The 19,188-nt window shown below is 48.3% G+C and overlaps 1 protein-coding gene across 1 annotated transcript in view; it reads left to right on the plus strand.

Annotated features, from left to right (window-relative positions):
* DTHD1 (death domain containing 1) overlaps positions 1–19,188 on the plus strand; it is a 106,407-nt gene that overhangs the window by 13,915 nt on the left and 73,304 nt on the right. Inside the window, exons 2-3 of the mRNA XM_030192615.1 lie at positions 712–1,255; positions 15,644–15,974. Of these exons, the coding sequence (XP_030048475.1) occupies positions 712–1,255; positions 15,644–15,974 (875 nt within the window). The remainder of the gene's footprint in view (positions 1–711; positions 1,256–15,643; positions 15,975–19,188) is intronic.

Raw genomic sequence — 19,188 nt, forward strand, 5'->3', positions numbered from 1 at the left:
ATAATTTCTTTGTGTCTTTGTAATCTGTCCCTATTTTAGATTTATAGTAAAATCTTTTGGTCTGCCTTATTGTGTATTTGTATTTTCTTTGTTACGCACGTTGACAGCTGCCTACACTAGCATTCTATAATAGAACCTAGGCACCTAGATTCTGTTATAGAATAGGCTTCTACTTTGTGCCCATTGAGTGCATAATATGGGGCGCCCAGTTATACAATTACTTCCTATGTACATCTGTGCTAGTTGCAAATATCCATAATGCACAGTAAAGTGTTTTTCTGTGTGCTAACTACAGAGAACATTCTGGACACACTTCCAACAGTGACAGCATAACCTTTGCATTTACAGCATTTTAGTAAAAAGGCCCCCAAAGTTTTCAGGTATACAAATAACAGATTTGTGAATTTATGTTAAATGGTCCACTTCGCAAAAATGGAGCAAATGTGCAAGTTAACAGAGTGAAACAATACATTAGTTTAACACAAAATGATGCCTTAAAATGCATTAAGTACCTATTGCTAAATATGAAACACCTTCTTGAATACTTTTCTTGTCCTTTATTTATGACAATTGTGGACTAAATAAGTGGTATTCAGTTACTATGTAAAGCTACTTTGCTGAATTTCACTGAATCTTTTCTGTTTGTACAGGTAAGAAGTATGGTTGTAAATATTTTATTTTCTGAATTTTTTTTTTTTTTTTTTTGTATAGTACTTGTGGATTTTCTGGCTAGAGTGTGTGAAGTACTGCAAGATATAACCTCATGTCTTGAGCACACAGAAAACCAACTTGAAGATTTTATAAGCAAATACAATGATATTTTACATCAGTCACCCACCATATTACCTGATCAAGATGATGGTATCCAGAAAGATGAAAACTCAGATGTGGCTGATAAGTGTCTTACAAATGAGCAAAACTGTGAAGAGATAAGGCTAGATGAGCCTAGTAAAATTAAAGCAGCAAGCAGTTCATTGACCACAGAGGAAACTAGTACACTGCAGAGCATAAATGTAGAACATGACATCAGTAAAATGCTTCCAAGCCAGAAAAAATATGACAACTGTGAGTCAGTAGAAGGTGGTCCACCAGATCAAAATGACAGCAGGAAAGAGACATGCAATAGAGTTGAGGGTACTTCTGAAATAAGTGGAAAACATATGGCAATATCCAATTCAGAAACTTGCAATGGGCATGCAGTAAATTCTTCCATGAATCATCCTGAAGAAGTGGGAAATCAATGGTATGAAAGAGAGTAAGTATCATCTCACATCTAGAGATTGGAATGAAATGTTTTATCTTAACAAATTACTAATTTATTAACATTGCACAAAACTTTGTATAGAGGATGGAGGATAAGTTTCAGAGCTATCTAGGGGCTCTATTTAGTAAACTGCATTATGGGAATAATGTTATATTATTTGTCAATAATGCAGTTTTACACCGGATGTTTCACTACAACACACATTATGCAATAATGACAGGTAACACATGCAAATGTATGCAAAGCACCTCATTACTATGCAAAATTATGTTATTAACTCTCCCCAGAGCATCATTTCCTTAATAGAGATGCTCCCAGTGATCATGGGCAGGTGGCTTGTAAAGCGTGTTTCTCTCTTGATCCCCTTTCTACATATTGCTCCCCAATCATTTTCTTTGCCCCCACTTCTGATCTCCTGATTTACTTTTCACATAGCTCCACCCAATCTTTCTGATGCATTTTGTATATTCCTTCCACTCTGGCATTTATTGAGGACTCCTTTGTAGGTAGTGGGAAGGACAGGTGCGAGCCCTTAGAGGGCATTTTTGAAAGAATATCCAAGTCAAAATTGTGATGCCATGCTCCTAACATAAAAAAAAACCCAAAAAAACATTCATCTCACAGCCATATTTAAACAGGCAATGCATCAGGATTTCCTGTTCAAAAATACATAACAAGGGCATTCTTATGCAGAAAACATCCAAAATGAAACTTCCAAAATATGAATGCTAAAAAAAATAAATAAATAAAAACATGCACAAAAACATCTGCCTGGCATAATGTGTAAAATAAAATAGCCACACAGATATCCCCGTAGAACAGAGGGATGGTCTAATGGTCAGTGTAGTGGACTTCAAACAATGGGACCAGGTCCAAATCCCACCTTAATTCCTTTATATGTTATTGTGAGCCCTCCAGGAACAGAAAAGAGAACATACTATACCCAGAGTTCTCCGAGGACAAGCAGGCTGCTTGTTCTCACGACTGGGTTGACGTCCACGGCAGCCCCCACCAACCGGAACAAAACTTCGCGGGCGGTCCCGCACACAGGGCACGCCCACCGCGCATGCGCGGCCGTATTCCCGCCCGTGCGTGACCGTTCGCACTCAGTCTTTTCTTTTCCGCGCTGGAGAGAGCCGTGTTCGTCTCTCTCTCTGTCAGCCCCGGAAACCGGATCGCGCTTTAACCGCGAATTTTCTCTTTTTTTTCACTTTCCTTTCGTTGTTCTCCGTTTTTTCTATTAGTTTAAAAAAAAAAAAACCGCTGAACTTTGTTTTCCCTCGTCTCTTAGCGGGGGCGTCGCGTTGCGGCCTTGTGGCCGCGCGGTCGATTTATTTTCAAGGTGTGATTTTCACCGCCACCATCGACGACTTTGACTTCGCCGACGCGATTTTTCCGTCGATGTCCTCGAAGGTCCCGAGTGGATTTAAGAAGTGTGGTCGGTGCAGCCGGCATATCTCGCAGACCGACACTCACGCTTGGTGCCTCCAGTGCCTCGGGCCGGAGCACGATACCAAGACGTGTTCTTTGTGTCTCAGTCTCCGGAAACAGACTCAGGTAGCGAGGCAAGTTCTTCGGGACCGTCTTTTTGGAACTTGCGCCGGCCCCTCGACGTCGAATTCGATGGCATCGGTATCGACGGCCGGTTCTTCGGTACCGGTATCGATGTCCACGAAATCAGCACCGATGGCATCGACCCCAGGATCACAGGTCCCGTCGGCTCGCCTGTCTCCCGGCGAAGGCAGGGGTGAGAGGCCGCGTGGGCAATCGGCCCCGGTCACTCCCTCTACTCAGGGCCCTCGGGACCGAACCCTGTCAGACCCGGTCCCTTGAGGCCGAGGGGGATCGACCTCCTCCTCCTCAATTCCACCCAGCGCCGATGACGGGCACCGCAAGAAGGCGAAGAAGCACCGTCATCGGTCGTCCTCGATGCATCTGGCTCCCGGCGCCGGAGATGAGTCGACGCTGAGGAAGTGGCAGCGTCGAGAGGAGAGGTCCCCCTCTGTAGTAGAGGTACTGCCACGTCAGGGTGCCAGCACTTCGGTGCAGTCTCCTAGACCCGAGCAGCTTCCGGAACCGACGCCTCTACCGGCCCCCTCGCCTTTCCCGACAGCGGGCCTGGACGAGTGCCTCCGAGCCATCCTTCCGGGGATCCTGGAAGGGCTGATGCGCCAGACGGTACCGGCGCCAGGGGTGCTTGCGCCCTCGGCGCCGCTGACTGTGGCGCCGGCGTGCTCTAGCCTGGTGCCGAGGCCTTTGACGCCGATGCCGCTTGCGGCGCCGGTCTCGACCGCCACGCAGGTGGAGTCCCCGTCAACGTCGATGGAGGGAGCTTCATCCCCGCCGGCGCGGGAGTCCACCGCTCGACGACGCCACCGAGGCCTCATGCCTCGATGTCGAGCCGGGCCCGGTTGAGGACTGAGCTGCACGAGCTCATGTCTGACACCGAGGAAGAGGCCTCGTGGGGGGAGGAGGAGGACCCCAGATATTTCTCCTCAGAGGAGTCTGTGGGCCTTCCCTCCGACCCCACTCCTTCACCAGAGAGAAAGCTCTCGCCACCTGAGAGCCTCTCCTTTGCCTCCTTCGTCAGGGATATGTCTATCTGCATTCCCTTTCCCGTGGTCTCCGTGGATGAGCCGAGGGCTGAGATGCTCGAGGTCCTCAACTATCCATCACCACCTAGAGAGTCCTCCACGGTACCGTTGCACAATGTCCTCAAGGAGACGTTGCTTCGGAACTGGTTGAGACCACTATCTAATCCCACCATCCCCAAGAAAGCAGAGTCCCAATACAGAATCCACTCGGACCCAGAGTTAATGCGGCCCCAATTGCCTCATGACTCGGCGGTCGTGGACTCTGCTCTCAAGAGGGCACGGAGTTCGAGGGATACCGCCTCGGCGCCCCCAGGGCGGGAGTCTCGCACTCTGGACTCGTTTGGGAGGAAGGCCTACCAATCTTCCATGCTCGTGACCCGCATCCAGTCTTACCAGCTCTACACGAGCATCCACATGCGGAATAATGTGAAGCAACTGACGGACCTGGTCGACAAGCTCCCGCCGGAGCAGTCCAGGCCGTTTCAGGAGGTGGTCAGGCAGCTGAAGGCGTGCAGAAAGTTCCTGTCCAGGGGTATATATGACACCTGTGACGTGGCATCTCGTGCTGCGGCCCAAGGTATAGTGATGCGCAGGCTCTCATGGCTGTGTGCCTCTGACCTGGACAACCGCACCCAGCAGAGACTGGCCGACGTCCCTTGCCGGGGGGATAATATTTTTGGCGAGAAGGCCGAGCAGCTGGTGGACCAACTGCATCAGCGGGAAACTGCCCTCGACAAGCTCTCCCACCGGGCGCCTTCAGCATCCACCTCAGCAGGTGGACGTTTTTCCCGGGCCCGGCAGGCTGCACCCTATACCTTTACCAAGCGTAGGTACACCCAGCCGGCCCGAAGGCCTCATCAGGCACAGGGACAGTCCCAGCGCACTCGTTCTCATCAACAGCGTGCGCCTAAGCAGCCCCCTGCGCCTCCACAGCAAAAGCCGGGGACGGGCTTTTGACTGGATCCATGGGAACATAGCCGCCCTCAAAGTGTCCATACTGGACGATCTGCCGGTCGGAGGGAGGTTAAAATTTTTTCACCAAAGGTGGCCTCTCATAACCTCCGACCAGTGGGTTCTCCAAATAGTGCGGTGCGTATACGCCCTGAATTTGGCCTCCCTGCCACCAAATTGTCCTCCGGGAGCTCAATCCTTCAGCTCCCATCACAAGCAGGTACTTGCAGAGGAACTCTCCGCCCTTCTCAGCGCCAATGCGGTCGAGCCCGTACCACCCGGGCAGGAAGGGCAGGGATTCTATTCCAGGTACTTCCTTGTGGAAAAGAAAACAGGGGGGATGTGTCCCATCCTAGACCTGAGAGGCCTGAACAAATTCCTGGTCAAAGAAAAGTTCAGGATGCTTTCCTTGGGCACCCTTCTGCCAATGATTCAGAAAAATGATTGGCTATGATCCATGGATTTAAAGGACGTATACACTCACATCCCGATACTGCCGGCTCACAGACAGTATCTCAGATTCTGCCTGGGCACACGGCATTTTCAGTATTGTGTGCTGCCCTTTGGGCTCGCCTCTGCCCCACGGGTGTTTACAAAGTGCCTTGTGGTGGTAGCGGCGTATCTACGCAAGCTGGGAGTGCACGTGTTCCCATATCTCGACGATTGGCTGGTCAAGAACACCTCGGAGGCAGGAGCTCTCCGGTCCATGCAGTGCACTATTCGCCTCCTGGAGCTGCTGGGGTTTGTGATAAATTACCCAAAGTCCCATCTCCAGCCAGCCCAGTCTCTGGAATTCATAGGAGCTCTGCTGAATACTCAGACGGCTCAGGCCTTCCTTCCCGAAGCGAGGGCCAACAACCTCCGGTCCCTGGCTTCACAGACCAGAGCATCTCAGCAGATCACAGCTCGGCAGATGTTGAGACTTCTGGGTCATATGGCCTCCACAGTTCATGTGACTCCCATGGCTCGTCTTCACATGAGATCTGCTCAATGGACCCTAGCTTCCCAGTGGTTTCAAGCCACCGGGAATCTAGAAGATGTCATCCGCCTCTCCACCAGTTGCCGCACTTCACTGCACTGGTGGACCATTCGGACCAATTTGACCCTGGGACGTCCATTCCAAATTCCACAGCCCACAAAAGTGCTGACGACGGATGCATCTCACCTGGGGTGGGGAGCTCATGTCGATGGGCTTCACACCCAGGGACTGTGGTCCCTCCAGGAAAAGGATCTTCAGATCAACCTCCTGGAGCTCCGAGCGACCTGGAACGCACTGAAGGCTTTTAGAGATCGGCTGTCCTGTCAAATTATCCAAATTCGGACAGACAATCAGGTTGCAATGTATTACATCAACAAGCAGGGGGGCACCGGATCTCGCCCCCTGTGTCAGGAAGCCGTCGGGACGTGGCGTTGGGCTTGCCAGTTCGGCATGCTCCTCCAAGCCACATACCTGGCAGGCGTAAACAACAGTCTGGCCGACAGACTGAGCAGAGTCATGCAACCGCACGAGTGGTCGCTCCATTCCAGAGTGGTACGCAAGATCTTCCGAGAGTGGGGTACCCCCTCGGTGGACCTTTTCGCCTCTCGGACCAACCACAAGCTGCCTCTGTTCTGTTCCAGACTTCAGACACACGGCAGGCTAGCGTCGGATGCCTTTCTCCTTCATTGGGGGACCGGCCTCCTGTATGCTTATCCTCCCATACCTTTGGTGGGGAAGACCTTACTGAAGCTCAAACAAGACCGTGGCACTATGATTCTGATCGCTCCCTTTTGGCCCCGTCAGATCTGGTTCCCTCTTCTTCTGGAGTTGTCCTCCGAAGAACCGTGGAGATTGGAGTGTTTTCCGACTCTCATTTCGCAGAACGACGGAGCATTGCTGCACCCCAACCTTCAGTCCCTGGCTCTCACGGCCTGGATGTTGAGGGCGTAGACTTCACTGCGTTGGGTCTGTCAGAGGGTGTCTCCCGTGTCTTGCTTGCCTCTAGGAAGGATTCCACTAAAAAGAGTTACTTTTTCAAGTGGAGGAGGTTTGTCGTTTGGTGTGAGAGCAAGGCCTTAGAACCTCGTTCTTGCCCTGCACAGAACCTGCTTGAATACCTTCTGCACTTATCAGAGTCTGGTCTCAAGACCAACTCAGTAAGGAATCACCTTAGTGCGATTAGTGCTTACCATTATCGTGTGGAGGGTAAAGCCATCTCTGGAGAGCCTTTAGTCGTTCGATTCATGAGAGGCTTGCTTTTGTCAAAGCCCCCTATCAAGCCTCCTGCAGTGTCATGGGATCTCAACGTCGTCCTCACCCAGCTGATGAAACCTCCTTTTGAGCCACTGAATACCTGCCATCTGAAGTACTTGACCTGGAAGTTCATTTTCTTGGTGGCAGTTACTTCAGCTCGTAGGGTCAGTGAGCTTCAAGCCCTGGTAGCTCATGCTCCGTATACCAAATTTCATCACAACAGAGTAGTGCTCCGCACTCACCCAAAGTTCCTGCCAAAGGTGGTGTCGGAGTTCCATCTTAACCAGTCAATTGTCTTGCCAACATTCTTTCCCAGACCGCATACCCGCCCTGCTGAACGTCAGTTGCACACATTGGACTGCAAGAGAGCATTGGCCTTCTACTTGGAGCGGACACAGCCCCACAGACAGTCCGCCCAATTGTTTGTTTCTTTCGACCCTAACAGGATAGGGGTCGCTGTCGGGAAACGCACCATCTCCAATTGGCTAGCAGATTGCATTTCCTTCACTTATGCCCAGGCTGGGCTGACTCTGGAGGGCCATGTCACGGCTCACAGTGTCAGAGCCATGGCAGCGTCGGTGGCTCACTTGAAGTCAGCCACTATTGAAGAGATTTGCAAGGCTGCGACGTGGTCATCTGTCCACACATTCACATCACATTACTGCCTCCAGCAGGATACCCGACGCGACAGTCGGTTCGGGCAGTCGGTGCTGTAGAATCTGTTTGGGGTGTAAATCCAACTCCACCCTCCAGGACCCGAATTTATTCTGGTCAGGCTGCACTCTCAGTTAGTTGTTCCTCGTAGGTCAATTTTCTGTTGTACCCTCGCTGTTGCGAGGTTAAATTGACCTGGGTTCTTGTTTTGAGTGAGCCTGAGAGCTAGGGATACCCCAGTCGTGAGAACAAGCAGCCTGCTTGTCCTCGGAGAAAGTGAATGATACATACCTGTAGCAAGTGTTCTCCGAGGACAGCAGGCTGATTGTTCTCACCTACCCTCCCTCCTCCCCTTTGGAGTTGCGTTCTGATCATCTTTGCTTGTCATTCAACTGAGCGGGAACGGTCACGCACGGGCGGGAAGACGGCCACGCATGAGCGGTGGGCGTGCCCTGCGTACGGGACCACCCGCGAAGTTTTGTTCCGGTTGGTGGGGGCTGCCGTGGACGTCAACCCAGTCGTGAGAACAATCAGCCTGCTGTCCTCAGAGAACACCTGCTACAAGTATGTATCATTCACTGTACAGCACTACACTAGCCATCATACTTGCAGGTGTCTTATAAATTCAGGTACAGTAGATAATTCTATGTTCCTGGAGGGCTCACATATTTATACAGAAATAAAAGTGTTAAAGTGGAAGTTAGACCTGGGTCCTGTTGTTCAAACTTTGCTGCAATGACCACTAGGCTACGTATTACACTTGCTTGCTGCTCTATTAAAAATGGCCATGATACTTGAAGCTGTCATAGAGCCTGGTATCTACTGTCATTTTCACTTCTAAGGGGGGTGGGGAGGGGGTCAGTAACCACTGGGAGATGGAGGGGTCATACCTTTATCAATCTAATTATGACCCCACTAGCCAAATCCTTATCCAACCAGGGCCTTAACCCTTTCATCTATGCAGACAATGTCACAATATACATTCCTTACAAACGTTATCTGACAGAAATCACCAACGAAATCAAGCTCAGCTTGAATATCATGGACTCATGGGCAAACGCATTTCAACTAAAACTCAACACAGAAAAAACACACTGTCTCATCCTCTCATCCCAATACAATACGAACAAACCCACAAACATAAACACCCCAGATTATACCCTCCCTATCTCAGACAGCCTGAAAATTCTCGGTGTTACAATTGACCTTAACCTCACACTAGAGAACCAAGTGAAATCTACAACAAAGAAAATGTTCCACTCAATGTGGAAACTCAAATGCGTGAAACCATTCTTCCCGAGGGAAACATTTCGCAACTTGATACAATCAATGGTACTAAGCCAAGTAGACTACTGCAACGGAAGTTATGCGGGATGCAAAGAACAAATTACAAAGAAACTTCAGACTGCTCAAAACACGGCAGCCAGACTTATATTTGGAAAAGCGCCAAACCCCTCCAAGAAAAACTGCACTGGCTCCCAATCAAAGAACGTATTGCTGTCAAAATCTGCACCCTAGTTCATAAAATTATCTACGGCGAAGCCCCGGGATACATGACAGACCTCATAGACCTACCAACCAGAAACACAACAGGATCAACATGAACATACCTAAATCTCCACCACCCAAGCTGCAAAGGACTCAAATACAAATCAACCTATGCACCCGGCTTTTCCTACATAAGCACACAACTATGGAACGCACAACTTATGATCACCTAAACTTCCAGAAATCATTAAAAACTAACCTGTTCAAAAAGGCATACCCTACCGACCAAACTTAAATGCCTGTACCCTGCAACACAACGAAACCAAAGCTCGTAATGGACATATAATAACTCTTCCTCTCTACGATTCCCTAATGTGTCTGTACACATGAACCTTATTCTACCACAACATTACTGTATTTGTTCATACCGGAATTGGTGAACGCCTTTACGGTACTATATAAGCCACACTGAGCCTGCAAATAGGTGGGAAGACGTGGGATACAAATGTAACAAATAAATAAATAAATCTCTTTTTGTACCCTGGGTGTAATTGAAAGAGGGAGTGCATCAACCAAGCTAGATAGTTGCCTCACTGAGTTCCACAAGTGGATGCTCGTGAAGAGCTGGTATGTTTGGATTTTGGCAGCGAGCATAGCGGCCTGATATGCCTTCCTCCCAAAAGAGTCCAAGGTTCTAGATTCTCTGCCTGGGGGCGCCAAGGCATAGTCCCTAGTACTCTGGCTCTTTTGAGAGCGGAGTCCACCACCATGGAATTGTGAGGTCCATCACAGCAGTATGCAGGTCCCTGGAGCAGTTTTAGTGAGAATAGGTACCTTCCTCTCTCTCTCTCCTCTCTCCCACTCTAACGGAGGAGTGGGTGCAACTTGTACCCTACAGCCAGCCTCTCCAGATTACATCACAGGGCCGACCGTGGTGTCTCAAGGGTACTGTGCCAAACAGCAGAACTTCCAGATAAGCACTTCCAGAATAGGCACCTTCCACTCTCTCTCTCTCTTCACAAAGTTTTTATTAAACACTAGTAAAAGAGGCCCGTTTCATAGAGTAATGAAACGGGCGCTAGCAAGGTTCCATGCCCCACTCCCTACCTCCCCTCCCTGTCTCCCTGTCTCCCTCTCTCCCTGTCTCTCATCCGAGTTCCAGCCCCCCTCCCCTCTGAGATCCATGGCCCCCTCCCTCCCTCCCTCCCTCCCTCTCTGTCGTCTGAGTTCCAGCCCCCCTCCCTCTGTCCCTCTCTGTTGTCTGAGTTCCAGCCCCTCCCTCCCTCCCTCCGTCTCCTCCGAGTTCCAGGACCCCTCCCCTTCGAGTTCCACAGCCCCCTCCCCCTCGAGTTGGAGTGCCCCCTCTCCTTCAAGCTGCAAGACGCCCCCCTCCCCTTCAAGTTGCAGGACACCCCCCCCTTCCCCAAGTTCAACACCCCCGCGCCTCCCTCCCTAGAAATGCAAGCAGGACCTGTCCTCCGGCAGCCCCTCGCCTTTCTGCGTGCCGGCTCTAATTTAAACATTGTTACCTTGGGGTCCGGCATCAGCATTGAAGGCGAGTGGCGCTACAGACTGCTTTCCCATCTGTCTGAGCTCTGCCTCTGATCAGTGGCCTAGCAAGGGCGAGGCGGTAGGGGCGGTCCGCCCCGGGTGGCAGCAGGTGTGGGGGGATGCTCCGCTTCCGCTGCTCCCAGCCTCCCACCCTACCTTAAAAAAAAATTTTGTGAAGCGTCGTTGCAGGCAGCGCCTCGCGTCTGCCCTGCTTGTAAAAGAAGTAAATCTCTTCTCCTCGTCGTTGGGTCTCACTGTGTCCCACCCTCTTCTGAAGTAACTTCCTATTTCTGCGAGGGTGGGACACAGTGAGGCCTGACGACGAGGAGGAGAAGAGATTTATTTCTTTTACAAGCAGGGCAGACACGAGGCGCAGCCTGCAATGACGCTTCACAAATTTTTTTTTTAAGGTAGGGTGGTGGCAGGAGAGTCGGGTTGGGGTGGGGAGGGGGTTCTCAGATGGGAGAGGGGTGTTGTGGGGATTCTCAGATGGGGAGAGGAATGGGTTCTCAGATGGGAGAAGGACTGGAGTGGGGAGGGGGTTCTCAGATGGGAGAACGGGACTGGGGTGGGGTGGGGTGTTGTGGGGGTTCTCAGATGGGGAGGGGAGGGGGTTCTCAGATGGAGAGGGGAAGGGGTTTTCAGATGGAGAGGGGAAGGGGTTTTCAGATGGGAGAGGAGAGGGGTGTTGTGGGGGTTCTCGGGAGAGGAGGGGGTTCTCAGATGGGAGAAGAACTGGAGTGGGGAGGGGGTTCTCAGATGGGAGAACGGGACTGGGGTGGGGAGGGGTGTTGTGGGGTTCTCAGATGGGGAGGGGAGGGGGGTTCTCAGATGGAGAGAGGAAGGGGTTTTCAGATGGGAGAAGGGGACTGGGGTGGGGAGGGGGTTCTCAGATGGGAGAGGAGAGGGTGTTGTGGGGGTTCTCGGGAGGGAGGGGGTTCTCAGATGGGAAAAGAACTGGAGTGGGGAGGGGGTTCTCAGATGGGAGAACGGGACTGGGGTGGGGAGGGGCGTTGTGGGGGTTCTCAGATGGGGAGGGAAAGGGGTTCTCAGATGGGAGAAGGTGGTGGGGGCTCTCAAATGGGAGAAGGGGGCTGGAACTGGGGTCTGAGAAGGGATCATGAGGGAAATGAGGCATGCCTGGGTCAGGTGGGAGAATGGGTCGGGCTGAAAAGGGGGGCCCTAATGCAAGGCATGTGGATGAAGGGGGCTGGAACTGGGGGCTGAAAAGGAGGGTAGGTGGGATAAGGGGGCTAGTACTGGGACTGGGGACTGAAAATGGGCAGGGGCTGAAACTGTGGGGACTGGGGGCTGAAAAGGGGACAGGGAGAAGTGGCTGGGGGCTGAAGCTTGGGACTAGTGGGAGAAAAGGGCTGTGGCTGAAACTGGGGACTGGTGGGATAGTGGGACTGGAACTGGGGGCTGAAAAAAAGGGGCAGAGAGAGGGGACAGATCCTGGATGGAAGGGGGAGTGAGAGGGCGGGCAGACCCTGGATGGATGGGAGAGGGAGGGCAAATGATGGATTGAAGGGGTAGAGAGAAAGGGCAGACAGTGGATGGAAGGGATAAGAAAGGGCAGACAGTGAATGGAAGGGGGCGAGAGAGAGAGGGCAGACAGTCAGATGGTGGATGGAAGGGGCAGGAATAGAGGGCAGATGTAGATGGAAGGAGAAGGGAGAGAGGGCAGATGTAGATAGAAGGAGCAGGGAGAGAGGGCAGACATTGGATGGAGGGGGCAGCAGAGAGGGCAGACACTGGATGGCAGAGAGAGAACAAAGACAGATGCTGGATGGAAGGAAGACAGTGAAAAGAAGATGAGGAAAGCAGAAACCAGAGACAACAAACTGTAAATAAAATATATATTTTTATTTTTTTGCTTTAGGATAAAGTAATATTGTAGCTGTGTTAATAAATGTTTATAAAAGAACATGTAAACAAGGTAATCTTTTTACTGGACTAATTTTAATATATTTTGGCTAACTTTCGGAGAACAAAACCCCCTTCCTCAGGTCAGGATAGGATTCTGTAACAGCACTATACTGTATTGACCTGAGGAAGGATGTTTTGGCCTCTGAAAGCTAAATGTATTAGTCCAATAAAATGGTATTATTTTATTTTCTATATTTGTTTTATTTCTATTTGTTAATTTGTAAAGTGGTGATTGGTACTTGTTAGTTTTTTTTTCAAATTTACATCTGCTGTCTTTATATTTTGCACAGTACTAGGGGACATTTTCTGTTTCTGTGGTGTTGCATTGTATGCAGAGTCTGGCATTTTGGGGGTTCAGTTTAATTTTTGTCTAAATAGAAAGTTTATTATTACTTATTCTATAGTGGATTAGGGTGTATCTGTGTTTGTGAAAAGACATGGCTTTCAGTTGGCATTGACTGTGTAGGATCGACAATCTGTATTATTCTGCCTGGTGTCATTTTACAATAGGTGAATTGATATTCTAGTGCTCACTGTAGTGTTTAAGATGCTTTCCTTTTCTTTGTGTGACTCGTAGAAATTACTGCTTATGGTGTGGTAGAATTGCTCTATAGGTCCTGAGTGTTTTGAATTCTCGTCATGCCTAATACTAGATTTTGGAGGGGGGTGTTAAAAAATGACCGGCCCTGGGTGTCAGCTACCCTAGCTACGCCACTGCCTCTGATCCCCATAAATTCAGTAAGGTATGCTATGCACATCATGGAACAAACATATACAGTGGTGGGTTGTACATATTTAACTTCCATGTGTATCTTATGGAAATACTGACCCATGTGCAAATGACCATCATCGGCTATAGATGTGCAGGAGGCGAGTGACCCAGGGATGTATGTGTATATCTATTCTCCTACTAATGACATATATTTTCTTCCTGTATTCTACACTGTTAACATATGGAAATCTTATTTTGCAACACTTCTACGTGTATCTTCCATGTGAGTTTGTGTGTAGGGAGGTGGGGAGCTGCTGATTTCACATCTGATTTAATGCTTTTCTAAAAAATACTGGAGCCTATCCACATATTTGTATTTCCATGTTAATTTTCTTACTTACTCGAACTATCCATTTATTTATTTATTACATTTGTACCCCGCGCCTTCCCACTCAAAGCAGATTCAATGCGGCTTACATAGTAATTGGGATTACAAAGTATTGGTGGAGAGAAATAAGTTGCCTTCACAAGTATAGGCCCCTATGGGAAATCTTGTAAGAAATCATGGGGTCACTATTCAGCCAGAGTGGTTAGCATTTTTTTTTTTAACACTGACAGTCACTGGCTGAAAAAGGTCTGGATATTGAATGCCAGACCCTGTCCAGGCACTAGCATTGAATACCCAGGTCTTTTGCAAATTCCAGATGTTATTCAGGCCAGCTGATATTCAGCTCTGTACCTGCATAGCTACCTGAACAAATGCAGGACTGATAATTATGGTGTCTAACTTGCCCAGTTGGATTAAATTTGGACAGTGCTGCATAACTCCCAGTTCCATAGACACATAGAAAAATGTAGACAGATAAAGAGCCAGGGGCGTAGCCAGACCTCAAGGTGGGAGGGGGCCAGAGCCCAAGGTGGGGTTGCACATTTTGGTCACTGCCCCACCACTGTCCCCCCTCCACCGCCCACTGCCGCCGCTGTACATCTTGGCTGGTGGGGGTCCCTAACCCTCGCCAGCTGAAGACTTCGGCCAGCATTGGTCTCCAGTGCCGCCGCATTGCCTGCCCTGTTCTCTCTTCCCCTCACGTCTGGCATGCTCCTTTTAGTGAAACTGAGAAGTTCACTAAAAGGAGCATGCCTGACATGAGGGGAAGAGAGAGCAGGTCAGGCAATGCGGTGGTGCTGCTGCAGATCAGCGCTGGATGAAGTCTTCACCTGGTGGGGGTTGGGGACCCCCACCAGCTAACCAGGGGCCTAGAGCAAATTTTGAGGGAGGGCCTAGGCCCCCATGGCCTCACCTAGCTACACCACTGTAAAGTGCATACAGCCTATCCAGTCTGCTCATCCATGCCATCTACTCTATCACTCCCTTAGAGATCTACATACGTGTCCCAAGTTATCTTGAATTCAGATACTTTTTTTGTCTACACCACTTCCACCAGGAGGCCATTCCATGAATTCACCACCTTTCCGTGAAGAAGTATTTCCTGAGGTTACTTATTAGTCTATCCCCTTTTCACCTTCATCCTATGCCCCCTCATTCCAGAATTTCCTTTCAATTGAAAGAAACTTGCCTCCTGTGCATTTATTCCACACAGGTATTTAAATATGTCTATTATATTTCCCCTCTCCCGCCTTTCTTTCAAAGTATACATATTGAGATCTTTAAGTCTGTCCCCATACACTTTATGACCACTGACCATTTTAGTAGCCACTCTTTGGACCAACTCCATCCTGTTTATATCTCACCAGATTCTTATATAGGGGCATCATCACCTCCAGCTCCGGATCACCCCAGCACTAATCAGTGAATTCTATGGCATCACAGCAGATATTCAGCAGCAATGAACAGTTAAATGCTGGTGAACATCTGCTCCTGACCTTCTTAGCAAGATTTAACTGGGTAGGAGAGACTTCTGGCCAATTAATTCACTTGGAATATCAACACACATGTTATTTGTTATATCTCAGAAGGTTCGTAAGGTATTCCATTTGGGTAAGTAATAGATCTTGTTTAGAATTAAAGTATGTTATTTAGAAATAACAAGAAATCCAAATATCAATTTGTCTCTGTCAGTAATTTATTGGTTTTGCTAATTTTCTGAATAATTGGTAAGTATTAAATTGTTGATGCATGCATTCTAATTTTTGTAGTGTTAAGAAACTAATTATATCATTAATTATTCATGCATAGGTTGAATTCTTTATAATCTTTGAAAATATGGGACTGATAAATCCAAATAAAGATATATTTCTTTCTACAGATTTCTGGTGCAAGCCAGTGGTGAAAAGGAACCTAAAGTAGCATGCTACATTAAAGCACCTTTCATGACTGTGCAAAATTTAAAATGCAAAATCATTAATGATATGAGCTCTTTAGTGGTGTCGGACTTTGAGGAGCTAGTTAGCAATGTCATCAGCATTGCAGGTGAAGATCCTAGCATAAGACTTTCCTTTCCAATTAGCATCATAATTCCATTCACTGCACACTTAAAAGGAAATTATCGAGACATCATGGTGAAAGTAAATGATGAGAAACTGCAGTCAAGTTACTTGACCCCTGTGTCCTTGGATGAATATCAAGGAAACCAGAAGGTTGGTAAACAGAATACACATATTTAAGTTTTATCTGTAAAGTAAAATATTTATGTAGAAGTTAACATTTAAAAAAAAAACCCTTCTTTGTGATTGGATGACCTGAACTGCATACAATATACAAAACCCTGGATTAACCAATAAGCAAAATAAACACTTGCTGAGGGCACCAAGTGAAGAGAGGCTCAACAGAGTTTTTTTTCCCCTTTAGCTATAATGACCTTAACTGTTTCACTGCTGTCTGCCACATCCATTATCTCTGAATTTCAGTGTTTTTCTAATCATTATAAATATATATGATGCTTTATTTCATACAATAGTGATATTTCTCTGCACTTATTGAGTCTCAATTTCTTGTCAGTTAAGCAATGGAAGGGCTTAGGGGCACCGTTGTTGGATGGTGCTTAGGGCATCAATTGGCCTTAATCTAGCCCTCAAGGTCCTTTCCTTGAGTGGTATTTTCTAATGTGAAACTCAGCATTATATATAGATAGACTATATATCGGAAAGCAAAGCAAATAAATGTTTGTTAAAGTAAATTGCATTGGTTAAAGTACTTGTGGTGTCAGTTTGAGGGGAAATCTGGACAGTTAAAGTAAAAAGCCTGATATCACTTTCTGCTGGAGAGTTATATAGAAGGCAGTTCTGATGCATTCAAGGAAACACTGTGTCACGTCTGTGGCCATGACCACCCTCAGACTTACCTTATTTCTAGGGGTCAGCTTCTAAGCTGGCTTCTGCTATCCTTTCTGGAGTAGTTTTCCTTCTGTGTGCTGGCTGCTTCCAGCATGGCTCTAATTACTCCACTCTACTGCACCTGGGGGTGCTGCCTGAGTTAGCTCTACCTCTGTCTCCAGCCTGGCTCTGTTTGCTCCTCTGTGCTGCACCTAAGTATTCTAAGTCTCTCTATGTTCTGTGTGCGCTCTGCCTGCTCCTTGGTTTGTGCTCCTCTCACCCGCTGGTGGCCAGAGCCAGTGGCTGCCATAGTTTGTCTTGCTGTTCCTACCCGTTCCAGACTTTAGCCCAGTCCGGTCCGGTTCTTCCAGGCTGCTGAACTTGTCTCTCTTGTTTGTGCCTGGACAGCCTCCGTAGTTGCTTACTGATGGCTGCAGCTGCTCCTCAGGTGTTGAAGGGCTTTATTAATCACTTAGAGACTGCAGCCTTTGCATCATCTAAGGTCCCTGGTCTGTTAGAGTGCTCTGTGCACTGCTACCTTCTCCAGTTCAGTGTGAGTTTCTAGCTTGTTACTAGTAGCTTGGGCATAGCTTTTCTTGTTGGCTTGTGTACAGCTTTACTAGTTCTCCTGTGTGTTGAGTTGTGTGAGTTCCTAGCGTGTGACTAGTTAGCTTGGGCATAGCTTTGCTTGTTAGCTTGTGTACAGCTTTACTAGTTCTCCTGTGTTTTGCTTAGTGTGAGTTTCTAGCTTGTGACTAGTTAGCTTGGGCATAGCTTTCTTGTTAGGTTGTGTATAGCTTTACTAGTTTTCTTGTGTTTAGCTTTCTGGTTTTCCCGTGTGTGTTTTCCTTTGCTACTGGAGCTCCAGCAATAGTCTTGGTACTTGACCTGACCATTGCCTGTATCTGACTATTCTCTGCCTGAACCCCGATACTTGCTGCCTGACCCGACTATTGCCGGAACCCGGACATTCCCTGCCTGTCTGCCTTGCTTTCGCCTAGGTGCCTGGGGGCACTTCTGTATCCTGATTCCTGTTGTTCCTGCTTGCTAGTTCCGGTTTTCCTGTAAGCCCTGCCGGCTGCCCGAACCTGAGGGCTCAACCCTCGGGGAATGGTGGCTAAGCGTAGGTGAAGCCTAGGTCCAGTGTGTTCCTGTCCAGTGGGTTCTGATCCCGTGTGTTCCAGTCCAGTGGGCTCCACTCCATTGTGTACCAGTCCAGTGGGTTCCAGTCCAGTGCGCACCCGTCTGGTGCATTCCAGTCCTGTGTATTCCAGTGCAGAACTCCAGTCCTGGGTTCCAGTCCAGCTGTGCCTCGTCTCTGCTTTGAAGGTGACCTTGCCTGCCACTCCACGGTAGTGGTCCAAGGGCTCACAAACCCAGTGCTTCCAGGGAAGAAGCCTGACACACTGTCTCTGAGGATGTTAGCAAGCTAAAAAAAATTGTATGGTTTGGAATTTTACTATGTGAATTTCAGTGACAGACTGATTTGCTTGAATAAACTGAAAGTTGTGGAGCTTGCTTTCAAGTCTATAAGTAAAGGATTTGTACAGATTTCAAAAGCCTTCTGGACAATGTGGTGCCAACTTCCCTGCAAAGAAAAGCAAACCTGCATAATCAATTAGCTGAAGGAGGTGTTTTGCACAGTACAAAAAAGCACCATCCCTTTCCCCTACTGCCTACAAGATACAAAGAAAAGGAAAGGAATTCCCATATTAGGGCTTCCTAATTAAGCTGCTGCACGCAACAGGAGAATAGAGAGCTGCCTGGATACTTTCCCCCATCCCCTGCTGTTTTTACAAGTTAATATTTTGGCACAAAGTCAAGGTTCACTCTGCAAACGTGCTTAAGAAAAAAAGGTGTTCTAAGAAAAAACACAGAAAAGGAGGTTTAATTTTACCTATGCAAGGCTATGGCAGATTCTGAATTAGTTGAGCAGCCTGGCACAGGGAGTACAGCACAAGCCAGTATGGACAGCGAGAAGGGGACAGAAAGCTCCAGAAGACCACATATGCCTGCAAAAGCCAAAGAGATGTATGAAACTGACGTAGAAATGAAAAGCAAAGAGGCACATGCTGCACCTGCAGGGGAAAATCAGTTTCAACATTTAGGCAAATCCAGGCACAGTTCTAGAAATTCTAGTGGTTCTAGATCCCTAGAATCATACAGAACAAGCCATTCCAGTCAGTCTGCACCAGAGCAGCAGCCCTCCAAGACTAAGCCAATACTGAGGCTGCTAAATCAAAAGATCTTTGTAGTAAACAAGAGGCCATCAAAGAACTTGAGAAACAAACTAGAGAAAGAAATGCAGAAAACTGCTGCTACTGCCACTGCTGAATGCTAGAAGCCAGAGTTAGACATCGCCTTGAAGCTGCTCCAGGAAGAAAAAGAAGCAGCTGACATGTAGTCTGAAACAACATCCCTGGGAAAGGGTGTAAAGGAAGATGGTGGGAAGAGCCAGCTCAGCCATATTATCACAGAAGATTCTGCACAGCGAACACCAGAATATGTGAAGATTCATACCCAGGCTTACAAAAGAGCA

This window comes from Microcaecilia unicolor, chromosome 2 (assembly GCF_901765095.1).
Source record: "Microcaecilia unicolor chromosome 2, aMicUni1.1, whole genome shotgun sequence".
Taxonomy (NCBI): Eukaryota; Metazoa; Chordata; class Amphibia; order Gymnophiona; family Siphonopidae; genus Microcaecilia; species Microcaecilia unicolor.